The sequence below is a fragment of the Ascidiella aspersa genome, chromosome 1, assembly GCF_963924565.1.
Source record: "Ascidiella aspersa chromosome 1, kaAscAspe10.2, whole genome shotgun sequence".
Classification (NCBI taxonomy): domain Eukaryota; kingdom Metazoa; phylum Chordata; class Ascidiacea; order Phlebobranchia; family Ascidiidae; genus Ascidiella; species Ascidiella aspersa.
The window spans coordinates 5904196-5919120 of NC_139447.1; the positions used below are offsets into that span (position 1 = coordinate 5904196).

A 14925-nucleotide genomic window follows, 5' to 3' on the forward strand; every position below is an offset into this window, starting at 1 on the left:
AAACGAAAGATTATGATTTTTTTTTCACAAACTTTCGACAGGAGCATCTGAGTTAGCGTTAATTTGTTTATACATAATGTCGACGCCACCACATTCAGCTGTTTAAATTACTGTGGTTATTGTTCGTCAGTCGTATTCTTCAAAATCGTCAACAGTGTGATGTATGTTGTGCATAGTGCACATTTTTAAAACCTTGTTTTGGGCCATATTGGTAACTTCGAATGAAAAAAAAACTTGGTGTGGCCAGTTCCTCTCTAAAGGTCAACTTACCGTCCGCAGTTATTTTCGTATTTACCCCACATAGATTTGCGTTTGCTAACCTGCGTGTTTTCGAACTAACATTGGTTGCTTGCAAAGTCTATGAAGTTCAGTGAATTACATGAGTTTTACATCAGAGCCAATGTTACACTAAGTGATTTAGAAATTTCCAAATAGCCGTTAAAACTGCCAAATAATCGTTATTTTCACTGCAATGTTTTTTGCGAGAGAATGTACATTCCGTATGTTTGTCGTTGCCTACTTTGTAGAGTCGGAGGTCACATACCATGCATTTAAGTTCTGCAATTTTTGTTTCTCCGCTGCAGTTTCACGTGCAATACCTGTGTTTCATAAGATTGTTTCTAAAATATAATGGCTGTTACGTAACTGTTTTGTGCAATAATACTTCCTAAATTCTTGTTTGTAAATGAATTATTGCTTGTGTAAATGAATTATTGCGCTACTTCAAGCATTTGATCTTATCGCTTTTGTTTTTCCTTCTACCGTCGCCAAAATGATTAATTACACATGCTTTCATAATTATTTCCATCGCAAATGATTGCTATACTCCGCTTGTTCCACCGTGTGCACTGCATTTAATTTAAAGAAACATCTCTTGTGTTTTAATGCTGCTGAATTTCCCAATATTAGTTTATCTTTTTTATGGCATCAAAGCCTGACAATTGAAAAATTCATTGAAAGAATTGCCTCAGAACAGTGGTTCTAAAACTGAGTCTTTGACAAAGTTTTCAGGAGTCCGCAAAACCTTTTAAAGATGCATTTACTTAACAAATTGAATTATCCTAAACGCTTTTTACTTTATATAGTACTTAATTTGCGTCTCGTTTACCTTGTTGTTCTCATGGTATGATATTGCGAAAAAAAACTAGAGGCTACTTCATTTTTTTAAACGCTATTGATTGTACACCAATTATTGCTTACGATAGCTTTTTGGAGTGAAAGCTGTCAATTTTTCTCAATTGTTATGATGCCAGTTTCCAAATGTGTAGCATTGTGCTTCAACATCTAACCTTGCGAAATTCATGACTTCATTACATATACGTCAAAAAATCGAAAAAAATGTAATTTTCCCGAACATGCAAATACATTGTAAGTGCTTGTTTTAAATTTTGAAAATTGTTTTCATTTCTGCATTTTTTACTAGATAAGGTTTTTCGATAAAAGAAAAGCAAAATGGCCAATTTGCGATCTACGTTAATCTGAATGGCTATAAATTTAAACACTAAGATATCATGTCACATTACTTAGCCTAATGCAGGTGATATGTTTCTTATACGCTTTCTAACCTGGTTTGTTCAGTACAAACAATTATGCACACTAATTAATGTGATAGGCAAGCTAAGCGGCTAGTTAGAAATACATTTATCCCTCAGGATTTTTTTAAGGTTTAGAAGTCCTATTTGTATGTTGTGGAATTCTTTAACACTTTTACGACCTGTACCTTGTCCCTTAAGACAACCGAATGTCAATAAAACACTACGATCTAGGCACACATTAGGTTTAACGACTATTTGAGTTTTAAATATTTAATGGGACGTGGATTTTGATCATCCGGCGAGGGCAATAAGGGCGTAACTTTCTTTAAAATAAGCTTTAACCAGCGCTTATAACAACATTTTTTAACAATCGTGGTGCGTTGATTACTTTGTAACAGAAAGTGCTTAGTACATAGTTCTATAGTTTAAGAAACTCGAGAAATGGTTTAACATAGGTTCTCGCTTAAATTTAGATCGATGTTTCTTGGCCCAGTTTACAGTTTGTCGTTTAACGAAATTTAGTTTTTTAGCATTTCTACCTTAAAAAATTGTTGTTACCAACGTGCCTAAATGCAGTACATAGAATAAAAAGCCCTGCTTTTTATATCAGTCTTCCCGAATGAAGAAATATGTCCCTGTAAATAAGTTTACCCCAATTTTATTGGCACGACATTAGGTGATTAAAAGTTTTCGAAATGATCAGATATATGCGTTAAAAATGGTACAGACATAGCCTACAAATCCACACATCCACTTAACAAGAATATATAGAACACTTACGAAATTTCAGCCGAGCATAAAGTCAGATTAATGGGTCTGCACAGTTCCGCTATTGCCTGGTCAAGTAGGCCTATATAATTCAAGGTTTCGTAATGATCTCAGAGAAGTTTCGGAAATAGTTGTGTTCGTTAGAGCGTGAACAGAAAAGTTAGTTTAATCAGGTCGCAGCAGTTCCGTCATCAAATACTAAAGCGGTGACTAAGGCAAGATACGTTACTTTGTGGTTTAGCGCCGAGTTCTTTTATAGCTACAAGGATAATTTGTTGCGTATTTCTGAAACTTATTGGTAACTTTTATACGTTCCATTTGCATAGTTTAGTTTGTGGCGTGTTTTATGAACGGACAAACAATGGAGGTAATCAGTTTTATAATCTTTGGTTTTAAAATGAGATGTTAAACTGCTAACGCTTAATTTATCTTCTGATAGATGTTTTACTTTCATTAAAATGAATTAAAAGTTGATTTTACAAAATCATTTATGCCCAGTAAGCAAATACATTTTACTATGAAGCGTAGATTTCCTTGCAATTGTTTTGTTATTTGATGTGCAATCTAAAAATTTTATATGGTTCTGTTGCTTTTTGAATATTTTCTAAAATTTTCACTGCTCACTTAGGGTTTTTACAGCATAAGAATAATAACTTGTATCCCAAAGCAAGCGACGGTGTAAACCATATTTGGGATAGTAAACATATTGTTTGCTTAGCAAACATATAAACATGGTTTATGATGGGTGCCGTATTAAAAAAAATACTAGGCAAACATTTGACTTCCACTGGCCATGTGCTGGGTTAAACAAAATGTGTGTATTAAAAAGGTGTTTTGCAAATATTTATTTATTGAGACAGTAACTATGTTTTTATAACAGAAGAGTTGTTAGACAGCTTCTATCAATATTCAAAGGAATCTGAAATAATCCAAATTTGAAAAAAATGAGGCATTAATTAATAACACACCAAGACCCGTGGGCCGTAAGTCAACATTTGAAAAAAGAAGATGGATGATGGTTCAAGTTTTCTCTTTGATCAGCCAATTCACAAAGAGGGTTTAGATCATTCTTCCACTAACTTTGACACAAGTTCACTGCATGATGGGGTCGAGGAATTGTTTAAAGGTAATATATTTTGTCCATATATTTTGATGAATATTTCGGCAAGATAAAACTAGAAAATATTTTTACTTTAAATCCATGTCCAACCAGCTGCAAATTTTAATTAAAAAAACTTAATAATTTTTTAAAATATGATCAAAATTTTGTATTGTTCGTTAAATTTTGTTCAATATTTTAAAATACATTTCAACAATCATTAAATTTTTTGAATCTGATCTGTAATGCATAGGGTGCTACTTAAACATTTTATAATCAATTACTTCAAAAAAAAGTTGTTGTCAGCAAAATGAAAACAAAACTTATTATTTTAGAACTTCATGGAATATCGGTGGAAGAACTAGAAGTCGAATTGCGACGAAAAGAGAAGGAGTTGTATCTTTGCAGCAAGCTCGGCTTGTTTCTGGCACAAGAAGTGGACGAACTTGTATCTCAGAGACGAGGAATCGTGTCGGATCACACCAGGCTGTTGCTAGAACTGCAGGAGTACAGAGATTCTAGAAGAAGCTATTTGGATGTGAGTGATGGGGCTTCGGAAAGGGCTGGATCTAGCAGCAAAGCTCCACTTTCTAGTTCTTCTTCGTCACCCGAACTCCAAAGGCAGCTTGAAGGGGCTTCTATTGACGCCAAAGTTACAAGCCTTCAGTCTGGGGTAATTATTTTATTTGTAGTGAGCAAATATTTCAGAGCATATAAAAAAGTGGATTGGTTATGTGTTATTATTTATTAACCTTAAAAACAAAATTAACCTTAAAACAAAATTTGTTTGCCGTTTTATTTTTTATACAACTTGCATTGTAGTATTCGCTTTAATCTATCTTGTGACTGTATCATGTAATTTGATAGTGTAAATCAATTTTTGAAACTATGTAAGTAACTTAATTGTTATTTAAGAATCAGTCACCGTTTGATTAAAATCTTTTATAAATAGAAAAAGTGATGTACTTTCTTTAATTTGAATGCAGTCAATACACAAAGTAGAACTTGGCTTGGTCGACATCTGTCAATAGAATCCCTAGAGACAATCTTCTATTTAGTTTAATGAAGCTATTTTAAGCTTAAATTTATACAGATTTGTACCATTCTACACTGATTTCTTCTCTACTGTTATCACTGGTGGTTTGTTTAATTTTGCAAACAATGCAGTCATTCAGTCTATTATTTTAACAGATTTTTAATTTTGATGCTGCCTTACACCATGCAAACCTAAAATCATCTAGGCAAAGGTCTCAGTCATTTCGTGAACAAAGTAAAACGGCTTTAACAGGATTAAATCGCAAGAGGTTCATGTCTGTCAGACAACCTAACACTAAGCAACCAGGCATAAGGGTGTGTGATAACTGAAATGCAAGTGGCATGGTTATGTTCCATTATCCCCAAAATACTTGTTTTTTTGGTAAATTTACTTGGCTTAATTTGTGCTTTTTGTATGCTTTCTTTGGTTGTAAAGCTCTGGTGAAATTACCTGCTTAAAATTGACTACATGCCATCGCATTTACTTTTGGCTAGATTAGAGTAAATTGTAATTCTACCAATGACTTTGATTGAATATTGACTATTAGGTATTACTTTGTAGGGTAAGGCAATGCAGCTCTCTTGCAAAATAATTATAGACTATTATTTCAAAAGTATGAAACACAGTAAAGTATAAAATGTTTATTTTGTGAAAGTATTTGTGAGAATGTATTAAACCAATCACTAAAATTTAATATATATATTTGTAGTATTCATATCGGTAATTTTTCCTAATCTAAAAGTCAATGGTTTAAAGTATCACACAAGCCCTAAGCATTAATATGCAATTGTATTCACAAGCTATATACTTTTCCATATTCATTGGGTTATTATGGGTTTAAGTACTCAAACTGGTGTTCTATATCATTTTCGTTTCCTTGGCATATGTGGCAGATTTACAGCATGGCAGACGCAGCCAGCGTTTTAATTTGTTTGTTGTCATGTAAATTAAATTTGAACCACCAATTTAAGCAATCATAATTTGATTCGCAGACTTGTCCAACCAGTTTAATGAGTTGCACTTTGAAGGCAATTGAATGATTAAAGTGGTTGATGCTTTTTAGGCGCTTCACTTTATGTGCCTAGGGGCAAAACTGCATAACTTTCAGACATTTTTGGCATTTAAGGTCACCGATCAGCAATGAGCATCCCCCATAAATGACACCACATCATACCTAAAGAAAATACATTCAACTGCCTAAACTTGCGTGTTTGCTTATTTATTTATTTTTTGTAGCCATTTTTTTATTTTATACTTGTATTCTAAAAACATGTCAAGTTGCACTTGAAATTAACCATTGTAATATTTAAGTAGAAAGTTCGCAAAACATTTTTCTTATTTTTGAGTTTCTTACTGTTTATGTGGAAAGTTAAAATGTACCTAAATACATATTTGTTTACAATTTATATTTCAACTATTTCTATATACAAATTTCATACATAAATTTAATTTTCAGTTTCCTATTTGTATAAGTAATACAAATTATAATCATTTTTTACTTATAGTTGAGTGAGGAACCTAGTCCTTTAGGACGCACTGCCTCAATCGAAAGCCTTGATCTGATTAGCAATGCCGAGTCAACCATGACTTCTGCCTCAACACGTGACCTTCAGAATGACCTTGACTTGGTGCAAGAATCTCATGATAGAATAACAAAGCTGGAAGTTCAACTTGACGTATGTGTTTATGCATGAACGAATGTTTAATTTACATAGGACAAAAAATAGGCTGTTTTAATGCAATTATATATATATAGTTTGTGATGGTACAATTAAAGGAGTTCTGTGTGGGTGTATAATGGCTTGTTTTGAGTGGGTGGAAAATCTGCAAGAAGTTTCTACAGTGTATTGTTTGATGCACCTAAAACATGCTATGATGATATATATGACAATATTTTTTTGGCTTATGTTTCAACATTTTTATAAACTTGTTTTTTGTTTATATTTTCTTGATAATATAGACCTAATATTGTGAAAACCATTAAAGGCCTTTGGGTAAATTAACTCTATGAAAACTTGCAAATTCTCAAAGGACATCCTTGTGTGCTTATTAAATATTGATTTTTTTCTGGCTACTATAGTTGCCTGATTGCTACTTAATGTTTTGGTTACCACTGCTGTTACGTTGTACTAAATGCTGAAGCCAAAACCAACTTTGCCTTCCTGTCTTTATCCTATAAAATTTGTGGCAATAGTTAACAGCACTTTTTCTAACTTTACAGAACACTAGAGCCAAGTACCGATCTTTGATGACCAACTACTCCTACAAATTAAAAGATATGTCCCGACAAATTGGATCTAGCGTTACAAAGGCCAGGCCATACTTTGAAGCTGTGAAAATAGCTAAAAGGGTGAGATCACTGTAAATTGACTGTGAATTTAGTTTCTTGTGTGCCTCAGTGTAAACTCAATAATATAAACCTATTTGGGGGTAAATATTGTTTTCATGTAAACTGTTAATCAATACGGGCTCACCACTTGAAGGAATTGAAGCAATTTTAGCTAAATACTTAAGTCTCCAAATTTTTTTTTGCTTACTAACAGTAATATTATATATTTAAAAATAGAATGTTTACCCTAAAGCCCGAAGTGACCAATATTTTAATTTGAACAAGGATAAATGAAATTAAATGCTGCAAATTTTATTATTGAGGTTACTACAATTGTTGCTATTATTCCGTTAATATCTTCTGTTCTCTCAATTGGTAAAAAAAAGTCAACACTTTTTCCAAATGTAATATTTATGCTGAACATTTTATGTTTGATGCTTAAAACTTAAAAAAAACATTTTTTATTATAAAATGTATGAAAAAGTATTAAAAAACAAATAGTATTCTGTTTTTATTACTTTCATGTTTTTTAAAAGGATATCAATTCCTTGTTTCTTTTTCATTATTAAATCTTAGGAAAAAAAACAACAGTTTAGCCAAAATGCCAAGTTTGTACATAAGTATAACTGTATGGTCAACGAAAATGTGTTGTTATATAGTGCCACCTTGAAGCACAACAGGCAGCTGTTGAGTACAAGCGTGCAGTCAACTTGCATAAGGCAGCCCGTGACATGGTGAAGGTGGCTGAAGAAAGGGTGATGTCGTCATTTGACAAGCTGGACCCAACTTGGCAGGAAATGCTCAATCAGGCAAATCTAAAGGTGTTTCTCAACGTTTTTGATGTTATAACAAAATGAGTTTTAGGGAGCATAAAGACCCGTTTTGGGGCAAGCATGGGACAGTTTATTTCATAGAAAATGTTAAGTTGGTGTAGCTTGAAACAATGTCTGTACTTGACTATTTGTGTTAAGAATGTTTTTCATTGTTAAGGTAAAACATGCAACTGTTGTGAAAAAAGAGTAAAGTAAGTGTTTATCAGTGAATTTGTTTGTTCAAGCTTGATCATATATATGAAAGGTGTCATGTACATACCAAATGTGCCACAGTTGTGCTTTATTAAAACATACCAATATATCAATTTTTTTTATTTAATTACTGTAAGCATTTAGCATTTAAACGTGATGTTTTAGTTACACGAATGCTCTTTAATAATAATCTTTCCATGTCTATTGCTAAACGGGTATGCAGTGTGGGTGTTTAAAAATAATTTTCTTGGCTTATGATTTGTATTTAAGTACTTAATATCATACACAAGCTGTGAGTTGGCCTTTTCAAAACAAGGACCAATTTAAACAACAAAAAGATTTGTGGTCATGTTGATCTGTAATTTTAGGTGAATGAGGCTTCCAAAGAAAAAAACAGAATACACAGAGATCATTTGGCCGCTGCAAAGGCTTTTCAAATTGCTGATGAGAAAAAAATGGATCTTAAGTCAAGATTGCAACGAAGCGTTATAAAATCAAAACCTTATTTTGAGATTCAAAAAGAATTCCAGTCGAAGTTAGAGGTGAGTCATTTGCTCATTCTTTCAGGTGACTTGTTATTGCATTTAAAAAAATTGTGAGCTTATATTTAATTGAAGAGATGAATACATTATATAAAGCCTAAAACAGTTAAACAAAAAAAAGCAATGTGGTAAAATGTTGAAATTGGTTAGATGAGAATTTTTGGCATGGATATTTTTACAATAACAAGATCGACCTGGACTGTCAACAAAGCCTGCTAAAAATGTTAAATTTATCAGCTTTTCAAAACTTACTGTGTTATTTCTAAGCATGTATGGATAAACCTTTATTTAATTTTACTTGTTTTGTTAATTGATCCTTTTATTTAAACAGTCTGCTACGAAAAAGCTAAACGCATTGGAATTGCGGCTAATGGAGGCCCGGCAAAACTACAGCCACTTTCTGACCCGCCTAAAAAAATCCGGCAACTCCAACAAGCCTTCTGAAGCATTGAAGTCTCTGTCGGAGCGGGGTATGGGAGTGGGTGCCGAGAATCCTCACGGTCTTCCAAATGCGGCAGGCACCATGCTGCCCAAACCAGCCTTTCAATTTCTCGAAAAGGAAACTGTTCCATTGCCAGAGTCTGGCTTAACAGACGAGGATGAAGTTGTAAGCCAAGTTAGCACATCAACCAAAACCAAGCTTCACTACAGCCCCTATGATCTTCTTTATCTCAGCGAAATTGCTTCCGACTCTGGAAGCCACTATGACAGCGAGGACAATGACTACATCCAAGACTTCTGACAATCTTCTTCCAGCACAAATATTTACCTGTTTGCTTTAACTGCCAACAAGACCAAACTTTTAAATTAGAAGTAACCCTATTTTTGTATTAGCTCAATTGTTTCATAAATGCAAAGCTCGTTGAACAAAGTCACATGTTAACTTAAAAAAATATTGTATTGTTAAGCTTAGCATGGTGGAAGCCTATATTATTTTTGCTGTACACAACCTGTATGTATTTGCTATTACACATACAGTGATGCATATTTACCAAATACTTTCTGTTGCAAACAGTTGTTGCATTTCAGCATCCGTCCCTAGCAGCTTAAGCGTTATACCTCTTGTCTGCAGTACACTTCTGTGTTATTTCCAATTGCATACTAATCTTACCACTGTGCACGTTTGTGGTGTAAAAATGTGTAACACCTATAACCCTAGACTAATTATATATATATGCGATTTGGGTGCCTTTAATCTAGTTCCAATTAAGGGTGTTTATGTTAGGTGTTTTCTTGCAAAAGCTTTCTAGACACGATATACTCCTTGCCACTTTTACTTTTATTTTCATTTTGTCAACATTAATTTTCCTTTTAACAGCATATTCTTTCTTGAATGTTATGTTGGGTGTTCTCATTTTCAATTAAAATGAAAAAATACTAATGTACAGTATGTTAATGCAAACTAGTATTTTCAATCTGCATGCCTAACCAAAACATTTTCATTACAACTTCTATGTTTTTTTAGAAGGCTATAATGTTGTATTATCGAGTTTTATTCTTGTCCATTAGCACTTATTGTCTGCATTTCTGTTAAGGTTTCAAGAGAGCAAATTGCAATTGTTGATGCAGTTCATTATTTATTTCCAACTCAAAACAGCACAACTCCTATGTAATGTATAAAAAATGTAGTCTCAAACATTTTTCTCTTTAGAACCCTTTGCATATATGGTTTATGGGTAGCAGTTAACGCTTCATAATGTGTCTATTCACAAGGAAATAATTTGCAGTTGTTTTTCGCTATGTATACACATATCAAAATATATTGTAGTATATTACAGGAGTCTGCTTTATTTTTTTACAAAGTATGAATTGGACTCTTATTGCAAAAGCAGGATTATTCGTTTTTTCCATATAGGAAACTGCTTTGGCATTTATACTAGTATAAGTAAGGTGGCGATGACTGATGAGCAACCATGGCAAAAATACAAAAATCAAAACAAAAAATTAATTAACCTACAAAACACCAATTTCAATAGCATCAACCATCTTCAGGTCTTACAACGGAAAGACAAGCGTCTGCAAATTCGACGAAAATAGGTTCTTGCATTAGGTTCTCTAAAAAAGTTCGTTTGTCATTGCTTTTATTTAGGTTTTCCAGCAAAGTCCGTAGATGAGGGTTTTCCAAGCTTTCTTTCACTTTCTCAGCACTTTGCAAGTTTTCTAGTTGAGCTGTGCTTAAGATTTCTTCGTCTTCCAGTTGTTCGTCGACTTCAGGCAATCTGTTATCTTGTGTAACTTGCTCATTTTGTTTAGGTTTGCACTCTGACTGGTGTTGTTTAAAACAAGCAACGGAGCAGTACAGGCACAAACATTTAGGACACTTGTACTTGTGTACCACCAACCCACAAACGTCGCATGGATTTTGCGTTTTCATGGCGTCTGTAATTGATAAACAACCCCAAAAAAGTGATTAATAAACACCAAACCTTTCACAGCGTGTTATTTTCAGAATGGTACTTTACCGTTTTTTGCTTCACTGATTTTAGGAAAATACATCAGCGGATATAAATAAGTTTTCTCATCGGAATCATGTACGTAACATTTATTGTTTAAGATACTAAAAATAAAAACTATAGCCACAATTTTAAATTAATTGTCAAGCTAAATAATTAATTTCGCATTAAAAATATTTTTACGGTGCTTTAAAGTGAATCCATGACCTATAAAGAATTGTTGCTATGTCGTTCTATGAACTGAGTCGGATGACCGAAAATTAAACCCAAGGAAATTGGATAAACAACATAAAGTGTCACATGTGCATAGTTGCCATTCTAGATTATTTTAATCTAGATTTAGATGTTTTGGTTTGAATCTAGATATAGGATTATACAATCTAGATGTTAGATGTTAGATGTTTTTTTAGATTATTATAACAAAATATTGTATAATCTAAGTTAGTGACATTCTCGCTGTTAACGATAAATATTTCAGTAATTTCAAAAGTTTTTGGCGCTGGTCTAGAATCCTACCACAACGAAACACCATTTGGGTTAGGGTCGGGTTAGCGTTTGGGTTAAGGTGGGTCAAGTATTATTATTAAACAAAGAATATAATAATACTTGACCCACCCACACCCGAACGCTAACCCGCACCCTAACTCAAATTTTGTGCGTTGATTTTAGATCTGTGGTAGGATTCTAGACCAGCGCCAAGTTTTTTTTTATGTAAATTGAAAAAAAAATAATGAGATATAAAATCGAAATTTCAGTAACTCGCCATGTTCAGTAAAATGTTTTATAAAGCAGAAATCTTAAATCTAAAGCATCAAGCAAGTCCCTTTATGCTTTTAATGTTGATTTTTTGTCCAAAAGTATTGAATATTTTCAAAAATCATTTTTAGATTATTTTTTTGGTAAATCTAGATGATTACTGTGAGAAAAAAATGTCAACTATGCACATGTGCCCAGTGTTGTCATTTTTTTAATTCTCTGGCATTAGTGTTTGGTTGAGTATTATTATATTTATTATGTTTCAAAGGTTAAGTAACATTATTAAATAATAAATATAATAATAGTTTACATGCCTTCACCCTAGCCTGAATATTGTCCGTTGCTTGCGTGTTGTTTTTTAATCACCGTCAAAAGAATGGCACATGCACCTGGGAGTTGTTTCCAACAGACCCACTCTGCACCCTCAAATTTAATATGCACCGTTATTTTTCTATTTGTTATACAAACGGGGTGCACCCCATCACCCATTGTGGAAAGTATGGCAAGTGCCCCTGCGGGTTTGTTTCAACCTTTTAAAAATCTGAAAGTGCACCCCAAATATATAAAACGTTTTTTACAGTGCAATGCTCGACGAAATCCAAGTCGAACTCTGGTTAACATTTTTGGCCTGAGTCAAACTATGTTTTTTAACCGACTTTGCATCCCTGCTTTCCTGATGGATTGTTCTTGACCACTTTTTGTGTAAAGTATTTCATATTTCGGTTCACAAATTAAGTGTACAAACACCATACTCAACTTAGAGACCGAAAATTTTCAAACTTGGATTTCCATTATCTTTCTTGCATTCTTATATTTTACAAGCAATGTTATTAACTTATTACAGCCGCACAATTTTAAGCTGCAAAATCGCCTCCCCATGCAAAATTTTCCAATCTTTGAGTCGATAATAAAACTCAAAAATGAAGTCTATGTTAAAAACCTTACAAGTAATTTAAAAAATACAAGTATGCCCAAAAATGTCTGCGGTAACTCTGGTTTGCTAGGTTATTTTTCTTGTGTTTTTCAGATATCTTTATATAAATCATGAACTTTTTTCATCAGTTGTGAATGTTTAATAATTCTGTATATAAAAATGGACAAATCAAAGTTTCTCAATGTGGCCATGGCTGTAGGCAAAGTTGCTTTCAAGCCATTACCAGACAGAGCCCGAGTTCACGTTCAACTAAATCGGTTTAATCCGATATTAAAGATGGTATGCATAAATAATATTTGTCTAATACAGTTTGTAAACCTAACGGTTTTCCACACTACGTTCAGTCTAATGCCCACTTTATAGTTATACACAAAATCCATTTATAATATATACATCATCATGGCACTGTAGCTAGAATTCAAGGTTTTATTTAAATTATATAATATGGTTTATATCTTTTTCTAAAACTGCTCAAGGATCAAATAGCCATACACTAATCTGTACTGAAGTGTTAAAGTGTTTTACAGTATTTCCCTGAAGTTGGTACTTTGAATATCTTTGATTCTAAGCGTCAAGCCAAAGTTGGTGATATTGTTCTACTGAAAAAGATGGAAACACCAAGATTTGATATTGATAGTCACGAAATTTCGGAGGTATTATTTACAGCTGGAGCGATTGTCGATCCTATCACCGGTCTGAGGGTTGAAGGGCACAGGTACATCAACATTTGTGTTATTTAAAACAAAAATACAATTTAATACTGTTTAACAGTTACATCAAAATTAGTGTTATATAAAATAAAAATACAATTTGATATTTTCTAGAATATAGACATAAAATTTATTAAATTTAATTGTTTACTATTTTTATTATACAAACGACGTGTCTAATCGAAAATTAATTGAGTTTTCATTTTTAGATATTTATTTGACGAGAAACCGCTGTCTGTGGAGGAATTGAATAAGTTAAATGAGGACATACAATCCCGCGAAGTTGCGCCTAAATACAGTTACGAAGTTTCAGACAAATATATAAAACGAGAAGCTCCAAGAAGAAAAAAATAAATTTTTAATTCACCATTTCTGTTTGTATTTTTTTAATAAATGATTTCAGTTTATTGTTGGCGGTGATTGATGTATTCCGAGTTAGGAAATGGAATGTCTAATTTTACAACCTTAAACATTTTCTTACGTCAACGAGAGTACTAAGAGAGTCGAACCGTTCAACTTTTCAGGTTTGATTTATGTTAAAGGATTTCATCGGAATACGGTTCAGTTTCGGTTATTCAAAAGTTCAACCATTGTTATTTCAAAACCAGTTCATAAAGTTACGTTTCGGATCAAATTAAAGTGTCGTTAAATCTGAAAACGTTGGTCGATAAATGTAGAGAATAATGATTAAATTTAACCTGGCATTAAGTTTTGTCACGTAGACCTAGTAAAAAGCAAGCAGCTCCTTATTAAAACATCTAAAAAATTAAAAAAAAGGTTTTATTTAGTGAATATTCATTTTTTTACATAAATTTTCGAACATGGCGTAATTTGTCTCTGCAAAAAACAATTGGTTACGGCATGTTGGGGTGAAACGCTTTTTTGAGAGTTTCGGGCTCGGTTAAGGTTCAGGTATTTTCAGAATATTCGGTTCAGTTCCAGTTCGACTCCTTAAAATCTTACATGAAAACGGCTCAGGTTCAGGTACGGTTTGGCAAAACATCTGCCATATACGGTCCATGTAATTTGGGTTCGGTTCAGCACCCTGACAGAACAATATTTTCACCCGATCCGTTAGAAATTAGTGCATTTCTAAGCAAAAAGGTCTACGACAATTAGGGCATCCAAGGGCAGAAAAGTCTGACTTTTAGACCTTGAGGTCGTGGCAATGCACTAATTTGGACCTTTAGGTAAACTCCTGGCGTAGATAAATTGAAAATATTCGCTGAAAATTCACAAAAGATAACAAAAAATGTAAGAGAGAATTAATAACACTTGACCCACCTGAACCTTAAATAATGTGCGTTAACATAATAATTATTTAAACGCTGGAAAGTACCCAAACTATGGTAGGCATAGGATAGTTTCTCGTCCATATGGTATATACGATATTTACGTCACACATTGAGGTATTGGGACCTAAAGCGTTTGTGTAATTATTAAATCAACGCACAATATTTTGGACTTTATGGTGCTGGTTAGCGTTTAGGTTTGGGTGGGTCAAGTATTATTCAACTTAATTTTTATGCACATTTGTTAAGTCAAATTAGTACATTGTCCAAGACCTCAAAGTCTAAAAGTCGGAGTTTTTGATTCTTTGGATGCACTAATTGTCGTAGATCTTTTTCTTAGAAATGCACTAATTTCTAACGGATCGAATGATGTTTTGATTATTTTTCTGGTATCTGTGAAGAGAACGATTGGCAATATTCATGTAAATTTTTTATTTGATAATTGT

At 33.1% G+C, this 14925-nt stretch overlaps 3 protein-coding genes across 3 annotated transcripts; 2 read left to right on the forward strand and 1 right to left on the reverse strand.

The window, feature by feature from the left end:
* The first annotated feature begins 3282 nt into the window (after positions 1 to 3282).
* On the forward strand, positions 3283 to 9614 carry LOC146166736 (SH3 domain-binding protein 5-like). Its single transcript, XM_083383187.1, has 7 exons — positions 3283 to 3429; positions 3738 to 4075; positions 5944 to 6114; positions 6660 to 6788; positions 7427 to 7588; positions 8161 to 8334; positions 8666 to 9614. The coding sequence occupies exons 1-7, from the start codon at positions 3312 to 3314 to the stop codon at positions 9074 to 9076; spliced, it is 1503 nt and encodes a 500-aa protein (XP_083239313.1). The 5' UTR covers positions 3283 to 3311; the 3' UTR covers positions 9077 to 9614.
* Positions 9615 to 9644: 30 nt separating this feature from the next.
* LOC146166737 (zinc finger HIT domain-containing protein 3-like) lies at positions 9645 to 10782 on the reverse strand. Its single transcript, XM_083383201.1, has one exon. It carries the CDS (start codon positions 10706 to 10708, stop codon positions 10313 to 10315), a length of 396 nt encoding a protein of 131 aa, XP_083239327.1. The 5' UTR covers positions 10709 to 10782; the 3' UTR covers positions 9645 to 10312.
* A 1753-nt stretch (positions 10783 to 12535) lies between these two features.
* Positions 12536 to 13588, forward strand: LOC146166738 (small ribosomal subunit protein uS17m-like). The gene is made up of 3 exons (XM_083390788.1): positions 12536 to 12756; positions 13005 to 13192; positions 13397 to 13588. The coding sequence occupies exons 1-3, from the start codon at positions 12637 to 12639 to the stop codon at positions 13539 to 13541; spliced, it is 453 nt and encodes a 150-aa protein (XP_083246914.1). The 5' UTR covers positions 12536 to 12636; the 3' UTR covers positions 13542 to 13588.
* The last annotated feature ends 1337 nt before the right edge of the window (positions 13589 to 14925 follow it).